This window comes from Anabrus simplex, chromosome 1 (assembly GCF_040414725.1).
Source record: "Anabrus simplex isolate iqAnaSimp1 chromosome 1, ASM4041472v1, whole genome shotgun sequence".
NCBI lineage: Eukaryota > Metazoa > Arthropoda > Insecta > Orthoptera > Tettigoniidae > Anabrus > Anabrus simplex.
In genome coordinates, this window is record NC_090265.1 from 864,411,736 (window position 1) to 864,436,876 (window position 25,141).

At 41.2% G+C, this 25,141-nt stretch overlaps 2 protein-coding genes across 2 annotated transcripts in view; one reads left to right on the forward strand and one right to left on the reverse strand.

Annotated features, from left to right (window-relative positions):
* Window positions 1-22,804, reverse strand: part of LOC136857654 (androgen-induced gene 1 protein) — a 66,198-nt gene extending 43,394 nt beyond the window's left edge. Inside the window, exon 1 of the mRNA XM_067136478.2 lies at window positions 22,635-22,804. Coding sequence (XP_066992579.1) covers window positions 22,635-22,784 — 150 coding nt within the window. The 5' untranslated portion in view covers window positions 22,785-22,804. The remainder of the gene's footprint in view (window positions 1-22,634) is intronic.
* Window positions 21,299-25,141, forward strand: part of LOC136857653 (clavesin-2) — an 81,812-nt gene continuing 77,969 nt past the window's right edge. The window contains exon 1 of the mRNA XM_067136475.2: window positions 21,299-21,419. Coding sequence (XP_066992576.2) covers window positions 21,353-21,419 — 67 coding nt within the window. The 5' untranslated portion in view covers window positions 21,299-21,352. The remainder of the gene's footprint in view (window positions 21,420-25,141) is intronic.

The following is a 25,141-nucleotide window of genomic DNA, read 5'->3' on the forward strand; positions in this document are numbered from 1 at the left end:
GACACGTGTATAGCTAAGAATGCCAGGCCGCCGTCAACGGAGGCATTTCCAGCAGACAGACGACTTTACGAGGGGTATGGTGATCGGGCTGAGAAGGGCCGGTTGGTCGCTTCGTCAAATCGCAGCCGATACCCATAGGGATGTGTCCACGGTGCAGCGCCTGTGGCGAAGATGGTTGGCGCAGGGACATGTGGCACGTGCGAGGGGTCCAGGCGCAGCCCGAGTGACGTCAGCACGCGAGGATCGGCGCATCCGCCGCCAAGCGGTGGCAGCCCCGCACGCCACGTCAACTGCCATTCTTCAGCATGTGCAAGACACCCTGGCTGTTCCAATATCGACCAGAACAATTTCCCGTCGATTGGTTGAAGGAGGCCTGCACTCCCGGCGTCCGCTCAGAAGACTACCATTGACTCCACAGCATAGACGTGCACGCCTGGCATGGTGCCGGGCTAGAGCGACTTGGATGAGGGAATGGCGGAACGTTGTGTTCTCCGATGAGTCACGCTTCTGTTCTGTCAGTGATAGTCACCGCAGACGAGTGTGGCGTCGGCGTGGAGAAAGGTCAAATCCGGCAGTAACTGTGGAGCGCCCTACCGCTAGACAACGCGGCATCATGGTTTGGGGCGCTATTGCGTATGATTCCACGTCACCTCTAGTGCGTATTCAAGGCACGTTAAATGCCCACCGCTACGTGCAGCATGTGCTGCGGACGGTGGCACTCCCGTATCTTCAGGGGCTGCCCAATGCTCTGTTTCAGCAGGATAATGCCCGCCCACACACTGCTCGCATCTCCCAACAGGCTCTACGAGGTGTACAGATGCTTCCGTGGCCAGCGTACTCTCCGGATCTCTCACCAATCGAACACGTGTGGGATCTCATTGGACGCCGTTTGCAAACTCTGCCCCAGCCTCGTACGGACGACCAACTGTGGCAAATGGTTGACAGAAAATGGAGAACCATCCCTCAGGACACCTCCGCACTCTTATTGACTCTGTACCTCGACGTGTTTCTGCGTGCATCGCCGCTCGCGGTGGTCCTACATCCTACTGAGTCGATGCCGTGCGCATTGTGTAACCTGCATATCGGTTTGAAATAAACATCAATTATTCGTCCGTGCCGTCTCTATTTTTTCCCCAACTTTCATCCCTTTCGAACCACTCCTCCTTGGTGTTGCATTTGCTCTGTCAGTCAGTGTACTATAATTATCGGATGCAAGCTCACAGCCGCGCGCCTCTACGCGCACGGCTAACTCGCCCGGTGCCAAGAAAATTAAATACACTTTAAGGAATTATCACAAGTTACATTTCAAAGGCAAACTTTCTACGTAAACATTCTTATAACATAGAATGGAAATTAAATTGACAATAAATAAAATTAATTTTATATTGATCTGTTAAATAGTCACATTTCTCGATTCGAAGCAGCTCTCTCATTCACATGAACCGACACGTCCTTTTTTTTAGAGCTCCGTTTCCTGGTTCCATGAAAAACATTAGTTGTATTTATACCTGCTTCATGGTTTCTCTTTTCAGTTCTTATGTAATAGCTCTGTGTGGTGCAATCTAATTTAAAATACGGTACTGCTTTAAGAGAAATTTTGTTTTGCTAGCATAATGGGATTCCTCACTGGACTTAACAGCAGTAAATGCATTATTGTTACTGTAAAATTATTGCCCTGCTAACTGTCAAGATAACTTCAGTCTGTAACTTTAACATAAAGTTTATGCTATCTTCGTGGCAGTTACTATTTTCTGAATACCTTTTTCAGTCACGTGGGTACCAATTTCACATCATGAGCTGGATAAAGAGATTATATTTTGTATCTTTCTAGGCAATAAGTCCTTTGTCCTTTCTTCTCTTCGGAATGCTGAGCAAACATAATTTTCAGACAGTTGAGGCATTTAATTTCCGTTCCCACCTCACGGATGACATTTCCTGCTATGTACTCAACGTTTTCAGAGTATTCGATGAGTGACTCGTAATTTGTAGCACAGTGGTAAAGATTAGTATAGGTGCTGTCTTCAGAATGAACCGTGGTACATAGATAAGAGAAGCACAAAACTTCCTGATGGTTAACAATTTGCAGTGGTCGATGAGTCAACCTGTTCCAGTAAACACTTCCTGTATACTTATCTGAATTGCTATGCATTGGAATTATTTCTGTTCCCCACCCCCACTCCCTAGCACGTATGGATGAGAAGAGCAATTCTAAACTGTCGGTAATGCCTTGGGCAGCAAACGTCTGCCATTAACTAAATACCTGACCCCGTAGAGAAACGGGACAAGGGTTGGACACATATATAGTGCTTTTTGAAATGTTCTGAACAGAGAGTATTTTGCTGCTTGGAATACCACTTGTCTCTCTTCATGTTCTTCACCCACTGCCAAGTCAGTTATTTGTCTTTTAGTGAGAATCTGTAACGAGAATTCGTGCTTTACAGTGGCGAAAATTAAGACTTTTAATATACGTAGCCTTCTTGTAATAGAAAAGAAATTAACTTACCTGAAATAAGATACACTGTTTCTTTTGCTCCAACAACAACAAAAAAAGCATGCGAAGCAGAATGCAGAGATATTCACGCTTCAATAAATAAAGCCAATCTATAAATTATGTCTATCAACGATGAACTTGTCACACATGCGAGATTACTCAGACAGCGCCAGACAGTTCTTGCCGTTGACTAGTACATTTTATATCATGGCGGCCGTAGTGTTACTTGCCTCCGCCCGAAGCGCTAATCGAGCTGCTATAGCCACTTCTTTCTTCTTTTTTCTTTCTTTCTTTCTTTCTTTCTTTCTTTTTCTTTCTTTCTTTCTTTCTTTCTTTCTGAGACTTTGGGTAGGGGGTATACAATTGGGCGACCTCACCTGCTATGCTGAACAGGGACATTGTGAAGGAATGAGAAGATTGGAACGGATAGAAGGGGAAGAGGTAAGAAAGCGGCCGTTGCCTTAAATTATCTTCCCGGCATTTGCCTGGGGTGAAAAAGGGAAAAACCACGGAAAACCATCTTCAGGGCTGCCGACAGTGGGATTCTTTCTTTTTTTTTTTTTTTTTGCTAGTGGCAAAGAAATTCCACTGATGCTATAGATAAGTGTGTTTGATATTCTTTTATAAAAATATCAGCATTATTCTTTGTGTATAACATACCTGTTTTTGTTATGAAATGCTATTTATTACGTTGTATATGAAACCAGTGCTAAGAATGTTAATATACAGGCTCATTAATTTATACAGCCTATCTAATATTAACGTGGAATTTGCCAGCTCCTGGCACTTGAAGGAGGACATTTACTATACTGTTGGTGTTGTGGACAGTTTCCTAACATTTGCTGTTTGTGTTGTTGACAGTGTATATAGTTTCCCAATATTGCTGTAACAACGGGCATATTTCTTGTAATCATCACGCTTTAATGTTCGAGTCTGTAACAATTAGAGCCCCCTTGTTATTGTTATCATAGGTAACATAAACATATGGAATGGCCATTCCACTGCGTTTACAGTCTTAGCATTGTTTCAACCTTTTATACAGATCGAAATACTTCAGAAACGCTACTTGATTCACACTGTATTTGATCTCCTATTATTACTCTACTGCAGAGTGCGAAATCGCGGGGGGGGGGGGGGGGGTGAGGGTTTTCGCCCCACCGATGATTTTATCTCAAAGGTTCCCCCCCCCCCCATCCCCCACTAAAATTGCCCAGGAGGAATTCATTCATTATAAAATGAGGAAAATGTAACACATATATTACTGAAATCAATGTATTTTACTGTGTATATTTTCATAAAAACATCAACAATAATACAGATAAGATAGAAATAATAGGATGACTGCCAGACCTTGAGCAATAAAACAACGCAGCGGTGGCAACTCCGCACATGCAGCCTATTTTTCATATTTCATTGTGACAAGTCCATCTGACACCGGAATAATTTTCCATTGAACATCATTCTTTTTATAACAACAGAATTCAAACAAAAACATTTTAAATTTACATTTTAAAGGGGAGAGGTAATTTACTTAGAAGGGAAGTATATACCCCTATATAATGTTTGAAATAAACACTAATGGTTAAGCACTACGATCCTTCTCCCCCCCCCCCTACTTTTTTTTCTGATTTCGCATCCTGCTCTACTGTAATAGTGAAGTGGAATGCCTTTTCTGAGGTGAAGTTAAAATATCAATGAAGTTATCTTATTTCTAACTTGTGGCTAAAACAAAATAGCTCACAGGTGTGTATTAGCCTACCTCATACAGAATAGTGATGGGACATTCGATTCATTTGATTCCGTTCACGTTACTGAATCGATACAGTGATCCGATTCACGGCTCATTGATCACCGCTCCTACTGCATCTGTGTAGTACGTGCTGGTAAGACAGCAGCAACAGCATTCAGTGCTCGCAGCTGCCATCTGGACTTCATACTATGAACTCCTTTCTTAGAAAAAATGCTAGTTACTTTAATACATCGAAGGTTTCCGGCGACGCAGGGTGGGAAAGGTTAGGATTAGGAAGGTAGCAGCCATGGCCTGAATTAAGGTACAGTCCCAACATTTCCTGGTGTGAAAATGGGGAAACTACGGAAAACCATCTTAACGGCTGCCGACGGTGGGATTCGAACCCACCATCCCCCGAATGCAAGCGCATAGCCACGCGATATTAACCGCATGACAACTCGCTCAGTCATTTTTGAAAATATGTATTTTTCTATCAGCTGAGGATTTTTTTAAATCGTCATATTTTGTATAGGCTACCCGAGATGTACAGTAGCCCGCTGGTTTTCTGATTCAACATACTGTTATTGCGTCTGTCCACATATGATTGAAGTCTTGTGCAACGATGTGATATTTGAACTGAGAAAATACTGAGCCGTTCTTCCCAATATAAAACAGGTACTTTTGAGTGGTCAATGAGCATGACTCATAGTAATAGGGCAGACTAGAGTCGAGTTTAATTGTCAAATGTCAACTAAGTTATAATACTAAGATTCATTAAACTAATAAATAGTATAACCTAATAGCCTACATACTTACTAGCTGCTTCAGAATTATGTTGTGACTACCTTTTTAACACTGCAAATAAATCCATCTATTATTTAAACCTCCCTGTAAGAAGAGGACAGTGAATGCAAATGGGTATTATTTTCAAATGAGCTGAGCTCGAGAGTCCATTATAGCATACGATTCTTTCAGTGTAGCATGGCTCACTGTATGTCTCGCTGCAGTGAGCCGATAAGGAGCAGTGCGTATCTTGTGTCTCACTGAGCCGGCTCGTTCACGATTCTTTCCGTGTGCCATGGCTCACTGTGTCTCTCTGCAGCGGAAGCTCGGCTCTCCGCGTGTCCAGTGAGCCGATAAGGAGCCGTGTGTATCATGTGTCTCACTGAGCCGCGCTCGTTCACGATTCTTTCGATGTGCCATGATTCACTGTCTCGCTAAAGCGAAAGCTCGGCTCCCCGTCAACGTCCAGTGAGTGCGCCATTCAGCACTGTCCGCTGGGTGTAAGCTGAATCGTGTGCCGTGAGCTCGCCGTTCCTGTGAATCGATTCACTCGGACACTTGAATGAATCGATACACTGCTTCGAATCATGCATTCAGTAGCCAACACTAATACAGAAGACAAGGCACTGAGGGTTCACGATGACGTCATCGACGGCCAAGCGTGGTGGGGAGACCTGCGCGTGATCCCTACCTCTTTAACTCTATCTACCTTGCCTACTTACTACTTACTAGCTACTTTGGAATTATGTTTTGACTACCTTTTTAGCACTGCAAATAAATCCAACTATTATTTAAACATCACTGTAAGAAGAGGACAGTGAATGCAAGTGTGTATTCTTATATTAGACTGTGGTACGACTCTTTCAGGATTCCATGGCTAAATGTCTCGCTGCAGCGGAAGGTTGGCTCCCCGCCAATGTCCAGGGTGCCGATAATGAACTGTGTGTGTGTGTTGTGTCTCACTGATCCCTGAGTGCGCCACTCAGCACTGTCTGGTGTCTGCTGCGAGTCAGCTGAATCGTGTGCCGTGAATTTGCCGTTCCTGCGACTCGATTCACTCGGACAATTGAATGAATCGATACACTGCTTCGAATTACACACTCAGTAGCCAACACTATATCAATTTGTATTATACTGGAACTGATACCCGGGGCGTGAGAGAACTTTCTTTGAAAATGTTTAAGAAAACGCTAGGTAGACAATATTGAAAGGGAGCCACCTGGACGACAGCCCTTAAATGAAGATCATTGATGATTGACTTCGTCTTCGAAGGGATTCCACCTCTGGACCATCCCTTGAAATCATCACTGTCATCAACACAGTCTCAATGATTTTTCGCCAAACATAAGTGACTCTGTCGATGTTGACTGTGGTGACACGTCAGATTTGGGCCAGTAGCAGGTCTTCTAGAGTACAGTTCAGCATCATGTGACCTCCTCCGCACTGTCCACTCACTGGCATTCCACCTCGTACCCGTTCAAGACGACCCTTGGCTTGAACCACAGTACTGTGCCGATCACGCAGAATTTGAAGGTGGAAGAACTGATCATCCCTTGCAGAAGTTAAACTCCTCCTACCAGAAACTGCCCTGCGAGAGAATGAACCGAGTTCGCGATACCTCTGCATGGTACAAGACATTGTTAATGGATCACAGTGTAACAACTCATCTACATAACACAAGCTGCATCCATCCTCTACCAATGCTACTGCCTTAGCGGCATCCTTTGAGCTGATCTCTCTGTGAGTGGGGGCGGTAAAATAACATCCACGGTATCCCCTGCCTGTCATAAGAGGCGACTAAAAGGGGCTTCAGGGGCTCTTAACATGGGAGCGTGGGTTGGCGACCACGGAGCCCTTAGCTGAGTCCTAGCATTGCTTCCACTTACTTCGGTCAGGCTCCTCACTTCCATCTATTCTATCCTACCTGCCTTGGTAAACTCTTGTTCTTTTCCGACCCCGACGGTATTACGTATGGAGGCCTAGGGAGTCTTCCATTTTCACGCCCTTCGTGGGCCTTGTCTTTCTTTGACCGATATCTTAATTTTTCGAAGTGTCAGATCCCTTCCATTTCTTCTCTCTGATTAGTGTTGCATTAGAGGATGGTTGCCTAGTTGTACTTCCTCTTACAACAGTAATCACCACCACCACCTCCTCTAAGCTCAACGGCATCTTCACTCCCGTGTGCTGTTTTAACACTGAGTAGGTCAGAGAATTCCCTCTCTCACACATGGAGGTAACAAGATATGGAAACAAATATTTGTATTCCATGATAGCCAGTAATTTTCAACTGGAATAGCTGTTATTATTCTTGAGTTCATTCCATTTGGCAATCTTTGAGAACATTTCCTAAGATTCAGTACATAGTAAAACGTTTCATAGGAGAATATGAGAAATGTTAACATTTTACAGTATATCTCAGTTTCTCAAATATCCTAAGTTTTTTCTCGCGATAAGTGTAGTTGTATTTCGATCCCTCTATGTGCTACTGAATTACTCTGTGTAAGACTAGCGTTACGCGTACAAATCACAATGAGTTTGGGCCAGTGGTTCCCAAAGTGTGCGACGTGGCTCCTAAGGCCACTTCCGTTTCCCACTTTCACGCCAGGCAAATGCTGGGACTTCGGCCACGGCTGCTTCCTTCTCACTTCTAGCCCTTTCCTACCCTATCGTCGCCATAAGATCTATCTGCGTCGAAGCGACGCAAAGCCGCTTTTATAATATTACCTCCGTGTGCTAAGCAATGGCAAGTGCCAAAAACAAATATGTGCATAGTACAGGGAGAAAGAGAGATAGCAACAGCGCGTTCACTGCCTGCTCTCTCATACCCGCCCTGCCCTCTCCGTCACAACTCCTGACGGAACTAGCGCTTACGGTATATCGCTTGGCTTCCAAGGTCTTGCTTCAACTTGTCGTGCTATAACATAAATCTGGCTAAAGTATGGTCTTATTCGACGATTTGGCCAAAATATGACCCAACGCTAAAATATGGTCAAATATGCATTTATATGGCCAATCGAAACTGCTTCATGGTGTTCAGAGGCTTTAGAAACGTGCTTAAATTAACTTAGGCATGGAAAAAACAAGCTAGGATAAAAACATAGCATGTTATAAAAATCCGAGCACTAATTATGATATGACCTTCGTGGCCCTTCCCTTTTTTAGCCGATACCTTCATACTTCGAAGGATTCGATCCGTTCTTGTTTTCTCTTTCGATTAGTGTTAACAGAGGATGGTTGCTCAGTTGTACTTCCTCATAAAACATAATCACCACCGCTAACACCACCACTAAACCTCTCTTTGTAGCCTATACTTCTCTATTGTGTGGCATCGTGTAATAGGCCACGAAGAGATTAGTCGCACGTTTATGCATTCACAGTATCGACATAGGTAACTCTTGGAGTCAATGACAAATATTTCTTCTAGATCCAAAATTATTAATCTCGAGAACACAAATTAATGTATCTGCGGGTTATTTTGCATGAATAAACAATTATCATTGTGTACTTGAGCGTGAGTGCGGGAAAAGCCGAGAGCAGCTGACTTCTAATAGTGTTGTGAAGACTAGATGGCGATATGCAGAATCAAGGCGCAAGCACCAAGCACAGCCACACCAATGTATCTGGCTGAATTATGTTTACGCAATACAATCGTACAGTTCGTTTTTTCATTCATTGTTTATGCTGTATCACCAAACAAGCTTTTATGTTGACCTCCAATATTTCTATGAATACAGGTAACAGTCACAGGAGTATTTAGTTATTCCACGTCAAAATAATGAATTTTGTTTCCTACGCATAACTAGTGAAATTAATTTAATTAAACGTACCGGTATTTATCGTACTGAGCACATGGCATTTGTGTACAAAATAACTTATTATTTTGCTTCCTCACCGTAATCTAATGCACTGAATAGAACGTGACATTAGGCACAAATAAAACTGTTAAAAGTTTAAATCTGTTCAGATAAGCGCCCCTTCACTAGTTGTAACTGAGAGCCGTGCAAGCAGCTTTTAGGCTATATCTTCCGTCTGAATGCCTGCCTGAGCTAGAGTGCTGCTCATTGTGCCGAATTGTGCCGGCATTTGGTTTAGCCATTTGTACCGTAATGATACTGGGGTGATTAACCTGTAGTCCTCAGCCTTTAAGGAAAATGTGTTTCGAACCTCAATGCTCCCAGATATCAATTATTAAATTCCGTCACGAAAATACCACAGGTTTCAGGCGAGTCTGACGTTGCGAGGCTGCTCCTGCTTTCTCCCCTGCACGATCTTTTTGATCAATACTTTCTCTCTTCCGACCCCGACGGTATATTGTAAAACCTTATTTTTACCCTGCAGTGTGGGAGTGAGGAACGTAGGCCTGCTCAAGAATGAGCCGCACAGCTTCAGCTAAAGAGTGACGCTTAATCTGATGTCGCGTTCGTCGAGGCAATCTTCCTCTTCTGGTGATTGGTGGTGATTGATGATTTGAAGGGATACCGTATACAAATAGGCAACCATTTCCTCTATCAGAAGAGGAGATCCGATCCAACGAAGAACGAAGAAAGAAAAGTGCCACGAAAGGCATGGAAACAGAACACTCCTTAGCCCTCACAAACGTAATACTGCCAGGTTAGAAAGAGAATAAGAGTCGACCAAAGAGGATCACTTCAATTAATGCAATGAGGGGTTGAACTTATTGTTTTGGCTCTTGAAAACACACCAGCACCAATCAATCAGTCAATCAATCAATCAATCAATCAATCAATCAATCAATCAATCAATCAATCAATGACCACTGATCTGCATTTAGGGCAGTCACCCAGGTGGCAGATTCCCTATCTGTCTTTTACCTAGTCCTTTCTTAAATAACTGCAAAGAAATTGGAACTTTATTGAACATCTCCCTTGGTAAATTATTCCAATCTATAACTCCTCTTCCTATAAACAAATATTTTCCCCAATTGGTCGTCTTGAATTCTGACTTTTTCTTCATCTTGTGTTCTTTCCTACTTTTAAGAACACCACTCAAACTTATTCGGCTACTAATGTCATTCCACGCCATATCTTCACTGACAGCTCGGAACATACAACTTATTCGAGCAGCTCGTCTCCTTTCTCCCAAGTCCTCCCAGCCCAAACTTTGCAACATTTTCGTAACGCTATTCTTTTGTCGGAAATCACCCAGAACAAATTGAGCTGCTTTTCTTTGGGTATCTTCTAGTTCCCGAATCAAGTAATCCTGGTGAGAGGCCCATACACTGGAACCATACTTTAGTTTGGGTCTTACCAGAGACTTATATGCCCTCTTCCTTACATCCTCACTACAATCCCTAAATACCCTCATAGCCATGTGCAGAGATCTGTACCCCTTATTTACAATACCGTTTATGTGCTTGCCCCACTGAAGATATTTCCTTACATTAACACCCATGTACTTAATAGTGATCCTCATATGGAACTTTCACCCCATCAACGCAGTAATTAAAACTGAGAGGACTTTTCCTATTAGTGAAACTCACAACCTGGCTTTTAACCCCGTTTATTGAAATAAGAAGAGGCAACGTCGCGGTATTGACGAAGCTACTTTAGTCTTTTCACTGAAATAACGAAACAGTGCATAAATTTATCTAGCTGAGAAACTAAATGGCAATTATCTATCACAACGATGAAATAGCGTACAGAATGAAAAACATTTTAGTTTAGTAATGGCGGTGAATTCTTCTAAAAAATAGTCTAAATCATTCAATTTTCAGTGAGAGTCTCTAGAACAGAGACGTTGCTTATTCTTGAATAAAATACATTAATTTCCCTCTGCATGTCTATCACAAATGTGGTTTTAACATTATAATGCATATACAACTCCTCCATTCTATGCCGGTATAGGAAGAAATGTAGACTTTATTCACATCCTCAAACCAAGATAAGGATAAATAACACATAGATCTCTGTTTGTCGCTGTTTTAGATCGTGTAGGCCTGAAGGCATCCTCAGCCGAAATTTTACACATTTATCTACGCAGAACAGAATACTACTACTACTACTACTACTACTACTACTACTACTACTACTACTACTACTACTACTAATAATAATAATCACCATCAATATCCCCCTGTGGGTGGGGGCGGTAGAAAATACCCACGGTATCCCCTGCCTGTCGTAAGAGGCGACTAAAAGGGGACCGAGGGGATCTCAAGTTGGGAGCGTGGGTTGGCTGCCCCAGGGCCCTTGGCTGAGTCCTGGCATTGCTTGTGCCAGGCTCCTCACTTTCATCCATCCTTTTCGACCTCCCTTGGTCAACTCTTGTTCTTTTTCTACCCGACGGTATTAGAGCACTCGAGACCTAGGGAGTCTTTCATTTTTACGCCTTTCGTGGCCCTTATCTTTCTTCGGCCGATACCTTCATTTTTCGAAGTGTCGGATCCCTTTAATTTTTTCATTTTTTCTCTCTGATTAGTGTTATATAGAGGATGGTTACCTAGTTGTCCTTCCTCTTAAAACAATAATCACCACCACCACCACCACCACCACCACCAGTAGGTAAGGTAAGAGGTAAGAGGTGTTCCTGAGCCGCAGTTCACGTGCGGTAGGGTGACCAGTTCCTTTCCGCTCCTCCATTCCCTTACCCCCCACCAACAGCGCGTGGCAACCCATCCAACTCCTGACCACGCCCAATGTTGCTTAACTTCTGAGATCTCACGGGATCCGGTGTTTCAAGACGGCTACGGCCGTTGGCACCACCAGTAGCAGTATTCAAATAAATATAGACAACACCGCGGTATTGACGAAGCTACTTTATGAAAAGCTGTTCTTTTCACCGAAATGAGAAGAGTTGTGGAAGAATTGAGATACATTCCTATTCAGGATGAACAGTAGAAACTTTTCTTTTTACACAGATAGGTCTTATGGCGACGTTGGGACAGGAAAGGTCTAGGAGTGGGAAGGAAGTGGCCGTGGCCTTAATTAAGGTACACACCGGGTGAGTTGGCCGTGCGCGTAGAGGCGCGCGGCTGTGAGCTTGCATCCGGGAGATACTAGGTTCGAATCCCACTATCGGCAGCCCTGAAAATGGTTTTCCGTGGTTTCCCAATTTCACACCAGGCAATTGCTGGGGCTGTACTTTAATTAAGGCCACGGCCGCTTCCTTCCAACTCCTAGGCCTTTCCTATCCCATCGTCGCCATAAGACCTACAGTATCTGTGTCGGTGCGACGTAAAGCCCCTAGCAAAAAAAAATTAAGGTACAGCCCCAGCATTTGCCGTGTGGGAAAATGAGAAACCGCGGAAAACCATCTTCAGGGCTGCCGATAGTGGGCTTCGAACCCACTATCTGCCGGACGCAAGCTCACATCTGCGCGCCCCTAACCGCACGGCCATCTCGCCCAGTAATAGTAGATGGAATGAGCATTGATAGTGATTTATATCTAAGAAGAGGAAATAAGGTTTCAGGGATAGAAAGGCAATCTCAAAGAAATGTATTCCTGTACGAGTGATGTAAATTATCTCTCAAATACAATGATATAGGTTTGTCATATTTCTCCGTTCTGCGTTGATGACACAGGACGTACGTGGAATGGGTATGTAAAACTGGCTTTTATATACCAATAAACAAGGATACAGTAAAAATATTTTAAAACCAGTAAAGAATAAACCCAACATAAAGGTGGGAAACAGCAAGACAACTGGTGTCAGTCGACTGGCCCGGTCTATTTTTGGCGCCAGTTCCCTCCTTTCAGGGCAGTTAAAAGGTAGTTGTGTCACCTCGTTTAAATGTTCTTTCTTTGTGTGCAGTGTTTGTGTATGTTCTTTCATAATTCTACGCACTAGACACTCAAGAGTGAACATGACAACACCATCTAAAAATGGACTGCAGATGTAAAAATTCCTTGAACTGTACGAAGAATGCTCGTGCCTGTGGAACCATAAACTACCTTACACAAAAATAAATAAAAGATATGAAGTTCTACAATGAATAGTTGAAGCAATGCCTGACATTATTCCTGGATTTGAGGTCACTGCGGCCAAAGCCAAAATCTGCAGTATTCGAAAAACTCTGGAAAATAATTTCAAAATCGTACAAAAGAGGAATATAACCTAACGAAATTTACAATCCTACAGCCACTTAATTGTCTATAGCAGATCGGTTCTGAAAGGGATTTTGGAAACAAGAGAGACGAAGTGTATCTTGGTAAGTAATTATGGTTTGATTTTATTAGTCGTTTTGAAATTATAATATTATTTTAACGTAAGAATTTCCAGATCATATCATTTTCCATCTGTTACAAAGTCTTTGGCATATTTGTCTCTTTTCATTGCTGTCTCCTTTCATTTAAAAAAGATGTATTTTGAAGACAAAGTTATAGTTTGCATCGTATAACCAGGATTGCCAGATTTCTCAGATCAAAATTAGGTACACTAACGTAGAATTAGCTTTTAACATAGAAAAATACACCTTCACAAAATTTAATAAACAAACTAAAACTTACATTAACTTGGGTTTTCAATCAATGTCGTCCTAAACATTCAAAATCATTATTGTCATATCTAAATAAGTACAGAAGCTTTCACTGGCTTTCAACATCTGAATAACGTATACTCAACAAATCTACAACACTCGTAAAGGGTAAACAAACCGAGATAGAACCATTCATCGCATTTTACATCATTAAAAATGGATTTAAAAGTTTGTATGATGAGCTTTCAGCAAATGTGGAGATTGCAAATGTATGTTAAAATCGTATTTAAACATATTCATTAATCATATATTTTCATTGTTCTAAAAATGTAATACAAACGGAAATGTTCAAGATGAATTCTACCCCTAGACGATTCATGATATCTCGCCTCACAAAATCGCAACAAGGCACAATCATCCTCTCATCAAACGCTTCGGCATTATAAATAATGAAAAATGTCACGATCCTTTTTTCTATAGAATTTGAAGTTAAATACACGTTTTATTCAATCTTGCAAATAAGCCTACAGGAAAATTTGCGCCTCGTGAAATGTTTACAAGGGACGCGGGACATTTTCCTTAAACAGGCCTCTAAGCTAGGATTGTCCCTTAAAATGATTGGCAAACCTGCACTGGCCCGCACTATTTAAACAGCGCGTGGAACTGTGTGTCGAATAACTTTCAAGCCGAGCCAGTGAGTACTGAATGAAAATAGTGGAAACAAACTCCTCCTGTGGGTGGGGGTGGTAGAATAATATCCACGGTATACCATGCCTTTCGTAAGAGGTGACTAAAAGGGGTCCCATGGGCTCTCAGCTGGGGAGCGTAGGTTGCGACCCGGGGCCGTTAGCTGAATCCTGGCATTACTTCCACTTATCTGTGCCAGGCTCCTCACTTTTATCTATCTTATCCGACCTCCCTTGGTCAACTCTTGTTCTTTCTCGACCCCGACCCCGACCGTATACGGTCGCGAGGCCTAGGAAAACACATTTTCATGCCCTTCGTGGCCGTTACCTTTCTTTTGTCGATACCTTAATTTTTCGATGTGTCGGACCTCTACCACTTTCCTTCGGTTAGTGTTAATAGAGGATGGTTGCCCAGTTGTACTCTCCTTCAGTGATCACCACCCCCACCTCCACCGCGGAAACAAACACTGATATTACAAAAATGGCGGCAGAAAAATGATACAACGCATGTGTCAACCCACCTCTCCCCCCTCCCCTCATGGCGCAACAGCCACGAAGGGCTGTGGCCTACCAAGCGACCGCTGCTCTGCCCGAAGGCCTGCAGATTACGAGTTGTCGTGTGGTCAGCACGACGGATCCTCTCGGCCGTTATTTTTGGCTTTCTAGACCGGGGCCGCCATCTCACCGTCAGATAGCTCCTCAGTTGTAATCACGTAGGCTGAGTGGACCTTGAACCAGCCCTCAGATGCAGGCAGAAGTCCCTGACCTGGCCAGGAATCGAACCCGGGGCCTCTGCGTAAGAGGCAGGCACGCTACCCCTACACCGCGCGGCCGGCGTCAACCCACCTTTACCCAATGCATTATTTATTTGTCTCATGAGCTTCAATTTTTGGTGTATTATAACAATGGAAAATCTTCACCTAAGTCACACACGAATTCGTCTAAAATTCTGTTAATATTTCGAACGTTCCGCCAAGAAGAGAAGTGAATCACAGCAGTTTAAGCAGCAATCCATTTTTCGTGTGAAATATTGGACAGTTAATTGAATATTTTTTCTTATTCTCTGTTATCGCTAACAACAGTGCGGGTCCTTCGCTGAACAGTCAGCATACTGTGGTCCGGAGGGCTTCGGGTTCGATTGCCGCCCGGGTCGGAGATTTTAACGGCGTAGTTTATTTCTTTGGTCCGAGGACTGGGTGTCTGTGTTTGTCTCAATACTTATCTTCACAAGACAACACTCTATAAAACACCACAGAAACACGCAATTGTTCTTTTACAATCTTTTGCTGTACGTCACACCGACACAGATAGGTCTTGCGGCGACGATCGGATAGGAAAGAGTCAAGAGTGGGAAGGAAGAGGCTGTGGCCTTAATTAAGGTATACCCCGAGCATTTGCCTGCTGTGAAAATGGGAAACCGTGGAAAACCATCTTCATGCCTGCCGACAGTGGGGTTCGAACCCACTATCTACCGAATGCAAGCTCACAGCTGCGTGCCCCTAACTGTACGGCCAACTCACTCGGTCACTCACGCAATTGTAAATACATCCCTCCACTTAGGGTTGGCGTCAGGTAAGGCATCCGGTCGTAAAATTGGACTCAATCCACACAAAGTGTCGACTCCAGGTATCTAGGAGGAGGAGGAGGAGGAGGAAGAAGAAGAAGAAGAAGAAGAAGAAGAAGAAGAAAACGACGACGACGACGACGAAGAAGAAGAAGCTAGCGGACAGCGGTTGAAATTCCATAGAAGTCTACATCTTTCAATTCTTTGTAATTCTTTAATAGTTTCCTTGACAGTCTTACGGGTCTTGCTTTTTTTTTTTTAAGTGCTGTTAACTTTGTGCTGTCTGTTTGGTTATTAGCCCAGAGGCTGGTTAAATCCTCAAATAGCACAACCAAAAGGTTATGTGGTTATAGGAAACCCGTAAAAACCGATGGCGGCCTCAAAATGAGGCGTACTAGGCAGGATGAGGAGTGAGGTAGTTTGCCATTGCTTTGCTCACAGATGCAGACAGTGCTATTGCAGCACGATTGACCCTGTGAGCAAAACTTGCCATAACACTCAGACGCACTAATCGTGTTCCGAATGTCATTATTCACCCCAGCAGCTTCCATGAAATGACATGGCGAATGGCTTTTAGTACCGGCAGTGTCCGGGAACATGTTCGGCTCGTCAGGTGAAGGTCTTTTGATTTGACGCCCCTAGGTGTCTTGATGAGGATGAAATGATGCACCTAGCCCTCGTGCCAGCGAAATTAACCAATGATGTCTAAAATCCCCGACCCTAATGGGAATCGAACCCGGGACCCCTGTGATCAAAGGCCAGCACGCTAACCATTTAGTCATGGAGCCGGACGAGCAGCTTCCATATTACCACAAGTATGGATATAAGACTGGGACTTCGGTGAAGGCTATACTTTACTCTGGACCGTGCCAAGAGATAGATGCTAAGTACTGCATCCATGAGGAAATGAGAACAGGCAGAGATTTTGCTAGCTCATGACAATTCATGCGCGAAGTTAATATCTTCATATGCAGTGGGTAATAATTCCTTGTGCAGTCAGCTGCGCTGAAGTACTGATTGTGTTTATTCGTGTGTAACGGCTTCATCAGTTCCGCTGCAAGTACATACAGTACTTGTATTTACGTGTCTTCATTTGATGCTTTTCAATGTTTTCCAACAAAATAAGTGCTTACAGAGTTTGTAATTGCACACACGGAAACTGCACTGAATTTATATTTCTTCGTACTAACATGCCGAACAATATCGCCTCTTCCCATCACTTTCAATACTAAAAGTTATGATGCATAACTTGAACCTGGTTTCGCTATTTGTAGGGTCTTCTGTAACATATTCTCACTGCTTTTTAGTCTTCACTGAAAATGCATTTCCGTTTCGGTATGATTTAAAAAGATTAAGAGGCAGACACACTGCAACAGCTTAACCCCGATAATAATAATAATAATATAATATAATAATAATAATAATAATAATAATAATAATATAATATAATATAATATAATATAATATAATATAATATAATATAATATAATATAATATAATATAGTATAATATAATATGTGATAGTATATAATAATATATTAGATATTATTATTATTATTATTATTATTATTATTATTATTATTATTATTATTATTATTATTGAAAAGTGGTACGAGGGCTGGAACGGGGTCTACTCAGCCTCGGAAGGTCAACTGAATAGAGGTGGGTTCGATTCCCACCTCATCCATCCTGGAAGTGGTTTTCCGTGGTTTCCCAGTTCTCCTCCAGGCAAATGCCGGGATGGTACCTAATATAAGGCCACGGCCGCTTCCTTCCCTCTTCATTGCCTGTTCCTTCTAATCTTCCCATCCCTCACAAGGCCCCTCTTCAGCATAGCAGATGAGGCCGCCTGGGCGAGGTAGTTAGTGGTCCTCCTTCCCAGTTGTATCCTCCGACCCAAAGTCTCACGCTCCAGGACACTGCCCTTGAGGCGGTAGAGATGGTATCCCTCGCTGAGAACGAGGGTAAAACCAACCCTGGAGAGTAAATAGATTAAGAAAGAAAGAAAGAATAATATATATTATTATTATTATTATTATTATTATTAGGCTTCAGGTCCACTCAGCTACTTGAGAACAATTGAGGAGCTCTCTCCCAGAGAGATAGCGGCCACGTCTACAGTAGATATCCAAGTAACGAGCGAGAAGATTCGTCGCGCTTACCACGCGACCCGTTTCCTGGTAATATGCAGATCCTCGGGCTGAGTAGCTGTCGCTTGGTACGCTAAGACTCTACCAGGGCTGTAGCGCCATGGGGTTTGTTTGTTTTAATAATAATGCTGTTGGTTTTACGTCCCACTAACTACTTTGACGGTTTTCGGAGACGCCAAAATGCTACTTCTTTTACGTGCCAGTAAATCCACAGACAGGTGTCAAGTGTATCTGAGCATTTTCAAATACCACCGGACTGATCCGGAATCGAACCCGCCACCGTGAGCTCAGAAAGACAGCACTCCAACATCAAAACCACTCAGTCTATCCTTACCCTTACATTGTGCTATTACTTGTGGTAATGTTAGCTTGACGTGGAAAAATTATGGCAGTTGTTAAAATTAATATGCTTATTCTTCACATTCAACCACCCAACTGCTAGCACAAATACTTAAAGCAAGAAACGTTGTGACCGCCTGGACTGTTTACGGTACTCAAACGTCCGACACTCCACAAGAGCATCCTCGACCAATAGCTCCTGTGCATAGGTCATCACCCAAATGTATAGCATTTGGCTTTTCGTGTTCCTCCAGATTAATATCTGGCACTGGGGGCTACCAGACCTGATGCACAAATTCCTTCTCTGACAGTGCTGTAGTTTGATGAAGGTGTAAGGTTTCCTGAGAGACAGTGTTTTGTCTCTACATGACCATGAGCAGCAGTTCTGGGATGCTACATGTGCAGACATCTCCTTGTGGGAGAGAACCGTAGAATACATCCACGCAGTGTCTGATCTATGATAGTTGTCCCCTGTGCCCACAGACAGAATTAATAAAAGGCACCATTCACTCGAAATGAAATAAAGGAAATAACAGATGAATTAAACGTATCTTAATTATTCAATGTTTACGTTAATATTTTCATCTCAATTCATGATTCCTCTAAAATTAGATAACTTGAACAAAGACCTATCGTATCTACAACGATAAAAGTTCAGTAAATATTATCCATGAACTAAAAAATGAAACATTTCTATAAACAAAAGGAGTATTTTTACACCGTCCAGTCAATGATTTCGGTTTACAATGACTTTCTTCTTACACGTTCCTTCTTATCCGAAGCAGATGCAAGTTTATAATTTATGGAAATTAATGCCAGATCACTTTTTTACTTTCTTCGACAATCCCTGCCAATCTCTTATACCACTACTCCAGCCGCTTTTACTCTACCCCCCCCCCCCAAAAAAAGAGAAAAAGCCAACAACACCGACACTAGGCACTGTCTAATAGTTTGGAATAGTATGATCACTTTAAAGGTAGGTACTGACCTGATAATGCAGTTGTAGTATACACAAGTCTTTTTGGATGGTTTTCCGTGGTTTCCCATTTTCACACCAGGCAAATGCTGGGGCTGTACCTTAATTAAGGCCAAGGCCGCTTCCTTCCAACTCCTAGGCCTTTCTTATCCCATCGTCGCCATAAGACCTATCTGTGTCGGTGCGACGTAAAGCCCATAGCAAAAAAAAAAAAAAAAAAGTCTTTTTGGAAATGGGCCAGAAAAATACATTTTTAACAATACAATGTACTAAATCGTCATTTAAATCCTGATATTTAAAGTGGATTTATATATACATATAATTGGATTCTCTTGTTCTATTAAATAAAGCAAAAATATCGCTAGTGTGAAGGGCCTTATTACAATCGTTATCGTTACAACTGAAGTTGCTCTCATAGTCCGTGAGATTTAACTGCTATGATGAACTGGCAGTTTCATTTTTGATGGTTAGGGTATTTCCCTTGAGTCCGATTTGAGGGATGTAGATCCACTATCATCGTCTCTAGGTACACGTACAGTTATTTTAAAAGACGCTAACAAATTCTGTATTTTTTCTTGGACTTTTGATTTATGAATCCTGCAATCGTCTTTTATGTCTTTTAGCTGCTCCACTTGCTTCAGCCTTGTTGCTTTACAATTTATTTATTTATTTATTTATTTATTTATTTATTTATTTATTTATTTATTTATTTATAACAAGTAAATTACTACATAAAATTTCATGAAAAGGAATGAAAAATCTCTACTTTAATTCACAACTAAATATAGAATGACCAACATGGAGCTTGTGGTCCAGGACAAAAATCGAAACTATCACAACAATCGATATGAACTCCAGAATGACCAACCTATCGGTTGCCGTTCGAAACAAAAAGAACGGCGCTAAAAATGAACAAACAGAATCGAAGCCAACCAAAATCCGTCGATACCAACCCCGAAGTGTGCCTCCTGTGCGTCTTGAACTCCTACAGGGCGGGGTTTTGCTGTCCATAGATACGGACCTGCATCCACGGTAATCCCTGCCTGTCGTAAGAGGCGACTGAAAAGGGAAATCCCAGGGACTCTCAATCTGAGAGTGCGGGATGGTGACCACGGAAACCCTATTTGTGTCTAACTTTACTACCATTTGTACCAAGTTACTCACTTTTATCTCCCCTATCTTACCTCCTTTGGTCAATTGTCGTTCTCTTCCAAGTCCTACTGTCTTCGATTTGCGAGGCATACGTAGTCTTTCCTTTTCACCCCCTTCATGGCTCTTCTCTTTATGTTGCGGATACCTTCGCGTCTTGACGCAAAGTACAGCGGCGCGCAATCTGTTGGTCCGACTTTCAGCCTGAGTCATTCCGATTTTCGATTTCATGGCGTATGGTCGCATCCACCTGAGCAAGCCTCCTTATCGTTCTAGTTTTCCGATATAGGGTGTTATTACTTATTTAACTGGCCTACTCATGCGAGCAGCTATTGTACAATAACATACAGTTTTCGTAGATTAATGATTTGATTTGATTTGATTTGATTTGATTTGATTTGATTTGATTTGATTTGATTTGATTTGATTTGATTTGATTTGATTTGATTTGATTTGATTTGATTTGATTTGATTTGATTTGATTTGATTTGATTTGATTTGATTTGATTTGATTTGATTTGATTTGATACTCTGTTCTTGCATGTACGTAACAGTGTGTAAACTTCGGACTAAGATAGACGCCAGGAATTTTAAAAATAGTGACGGGGGAGAAATCCAGGGAAATCCAAATTTAGAATGGCCATTGTAAAGTATCTTTCGTCGGAATCGAATCATTCAACTTTGGCTCCTGAAGTTGCCTTGGTATACGAGTTATCACGTCTATAGACGATGAATAGACCTTAAGGCTTATAGGCTGGACCACACTCAATATCTGTTTTGGTATTGTTTGGAATTAGGGTGCGTCGGGATAATACCGTACGGTATGCGAGCTGCTGTTTTCACAATGAATTTTTAAACCAGCAACACATCTGACCAGCTTATGTTACCTTCCGATTGTGTCAGTGTTTCATCAATACGGTACAGAACGAACGTCTGACCAGATAAGCCATATCAGTTGTATAAAATCCAGTATTATCTCTGCCACTCTCAGCGTAAACAAACTCGAGTACGGATATCTGAACCGTGACCAGAGTAAAGACTTTTCTCAAGATGTCCAGTCTGAAAAATGAATCAAATTCTATTCCAAAGTTTCAAATGGATTATGGATTATGGCGAGGTAATGCTAACTACATATTGTATGATTATAAGTTAAGTCAAGTGCAGTTCGCTGTGTAAAATTCCTCCTGGGTAGAATTCAATTTCCACGTTTAACCGATCGAAGAGCCTAATGACTTCCTTTCGAATCATTGCTGAACTTTCATGCGTTGGAATGTAATAATAATAATAATAATAATAATTTATTTATAAGTATAATCAGACAGTTAGATAGGAAATGTAAAAATGTTATCTGTACGTTGTTCTGTACTGTAGTGGACGCATTGAAAATCGTGAGAAATATAACCTTGTTTTTTAAAGAATACATTTCAGAATGCACGGTGAAATAGTAAATAACCTGAATAGACCTAATCATCCAGTTATTGGTACATTTGAAAATTCGAGTAAGGTTCTACGGGTTGTAGTTTATCTCTGGAGAAAATCCAGTCATAAACTCAGAGAATAAATAAATAAATAAATAAATAAATAAATAAATAAATAAATAAATAAATAAATAAATAAATAAATAAATAAATAAATAAATAAATGTTTGCCCATTTACTGTATTGTAATGCGAAGAATGACCATAAATACAATGGTCTTATTACCTTCTTCGTAACAGTCATATACAAAACTTAACCGAGTTCTTGTTTTATCAGTAAAGTAGCTTTTTGCTTTCTTGAGACTTTCACGGTATGAAATTACAGCCAAGGGAGTTTGTGCATAATATGAACTACAAAATGATGTTTGTGGTATTATTTGTCGATATCAGCGAAGAGTATTTATTACACGCCTACCTACTATAATAATGATATATATGATACAAGTTACAGGTCTGTGAAATGTTTTAAGATGTATTATTTTTAATCTAACACTTACATTAAAATCTGCATTATTCAATAAAGTACCCCTCATTACGGTACATTTAAAATTCGAAGGCATGTTTTAAATGTAATAACAACATAATAACGCTGAAATGACTTCATTTTGCCAGACGGTAGTCAAATTAGTTTCAATTACAAAAAATGAGAATGAAAGGAAAATATTTGAACTTGTTGGAAATATGTAATTATTACGGATTGCTCCCTTAATGATTTGTTTGGTACCGGTATGTGTCCGAGTCCAGTAGTGGCCCTCGCCTTATTTTCATTTTTATAGGTTAAGTTTCAACTAAATTTAAAATAACATAGAAATCTAAATCACATATGAGTAAATAGTATAACGTTGTGATTCTTACCATATTCCAGAATGTCAGAAATTTCCATCTGCCGAGGTTACTACTTGCTTCCGAAAAGAATCCTTTAGGAAATACTACATACGAAAGGTCGTAGTATATTCCATATAAAAAATGAGCTAATGCTATTAAAATAAACATTGTTCTCAACATTGTTTCTGCTGAAGTCTGAACCGTCAGTTAGCTAGCATGTGAGTCTGAAACTGAGAGAATCGTGATATTGCACTTCCAACAAAAGATAAGGACAAGGTTAATAAAATCCTGTTAGATAACCACCAGACGGCATTAATCAATAACCTTGCCTTCATGGGAAGGATCGTAATGTGTCCGAACGAGCCATTCCAGCTACACATTCAAATGCTTGTTGTGATCATCTCAGCTTTTTCCACACTAATAGAAAACAGATTGATAAAAGTTGGGTGTCGGAATATAGATTCGGTTCTCTCTTACGACCTTGCTCTATTCATTGAAGCAATGAGGAGTCATAACTTGTTTTCGGATATCCTTGATGATGATGATGATGATGATGATGACGGTGATCATGACGATGATGACAAAAACTAAGTTCATAATGTGAGGAGAAGGGACATTAATTCTTTTCAACGTGTGTGTGTACGTTATGTTTTTCGTCTAGTCATCTGCACTACGCAGCCGGTCGGATCGATTTTTAATGAGACTTGACTTGACACGTGTAGATTAATGGTAAGATGCCCCCTCTGGATTCCAAGATCACGAGTTCAAACGCAATAAAGAAAGTCGGATTTTTTAATGGGTGGGAAAAAAGTCCATTCGATTCTCCATATCGTACGATGTCGGCATGTAAAAGATCTCTGGTGACATATTTTGGTGTTTACCTGTCAAAATTAATAAAAACAATTTAATCACAGACTGCCCAGCAGACCCGTTTCTCCATCTGCTAGAGTAAAACGGAGTGTCAAAATTGACACCCAGGCAGCCTAGATGACATTAAATAAAATGTATTTACACAGTAGCTGAGGCGATAGACGACTATTATTATTATTATTATTATTATTATTATTATTATTATTATTATTATTATTATTATTATTATTATTATTATTATTATTATTATTATTATTATTATACAGTAGAACTCTGGTTTATCCGAACCCCGCTAAACCGAAATTTCAGAAAAACCGAACAGAATACGCAGCAGAGGAAAAATAAAGTTTAACTTAACATCCCTCTTCCAATGTAAAAAAAAAAAAAAGAAAAAAAGAAACGCACTACTGTGCTTACAAATAATAGGCATTTCAGAGAATATCATCCAAATACAGCACAGTACATTGTCAATTAATTCATCACCATATGGTTTAAACCATCCGAAGGAGGGATGGGGAGTGTCAACGGCTGATGGAAAGGTAACTCGGAGGCACATTCGTGTATGTGGGGCTATGCTCTTTCTCCATTCGGCAGGCTTGAATTGTATTTACAATTCGTGGAAAATAAATAAATCAATAAATAAAAATAAATAAATAAATAAATAAATAAATAAATAAATAAATAAATAAATAAATAAATAAATAAATAATAATAATAATAATAATAATAATAATAATAATAATAATAATAATAATAATAATAATAATAATAATAATAATAATAACTCTACTATTCTGTTTATATGCGTATTGTGTATATGAAAGAGAGAGAGAGAACATGAGTAGGTATGAAGGAGAGAAATGTTGCACACCCATCTGAACTGACTACGAGCCTGCCACAATATCTGTCGTTCCCGCACGACAGCGCCGCCACAAACATGTAGCTCCAGTAGGTTATACAACTCCCGTGTAATGCACCTGTCGATATGTATTGGAGGTATGTTATCCACTTGGTAATTCTGCATCATAATTCACCAGCATCTGTACCGTCCGGCTCCGTGGCTAAATAGTTAGCGTGGGTTCCGGGTTCGATTCCCGGCATGGTCGAGAATTTTAACCATAATTCTTAATTCCGCTGGCACGAAGGCTGGGTGTATATGTCGTCTTCATCATCATTTCATCCTCATCACGACACGCAGGTCACCTATGGGTGTCAATTCAAAAGGCCTGCACCTGGCGAGCCAAACATGTCCTCGGAGACTCCCGGCACTAAAAGCCACATGCCATTTAATTTCAGCATCTGTACCTCAACATGAGGGTTTCAAGACAACAGTAAGGTTTCAAGCAATTTTCGTAAACACCCAACAGTATGTATGTCTTCCACAAACTGCATTCGTCGGCATAAAAACTGGTTCATGCCCTGAATCAGACCGCTGAAACAACAGCCACTGATGAACATGACGCAAGGTACCTACCAGGGATGCCCACTGTCATAATAACGACATTATGGCCCGCCCCCGGGTACCGGGTATTTCACACGTTACGACTGCAGACATTACAGCCACGCACCCTACTTTCATAGGCTTTGTTCTAGGTGTTGAGGGTGATAGGGAAATGCCGCACTTCATACCAGTTATTTTGGTTTCTTGCTTGTCCACTACAAAAATC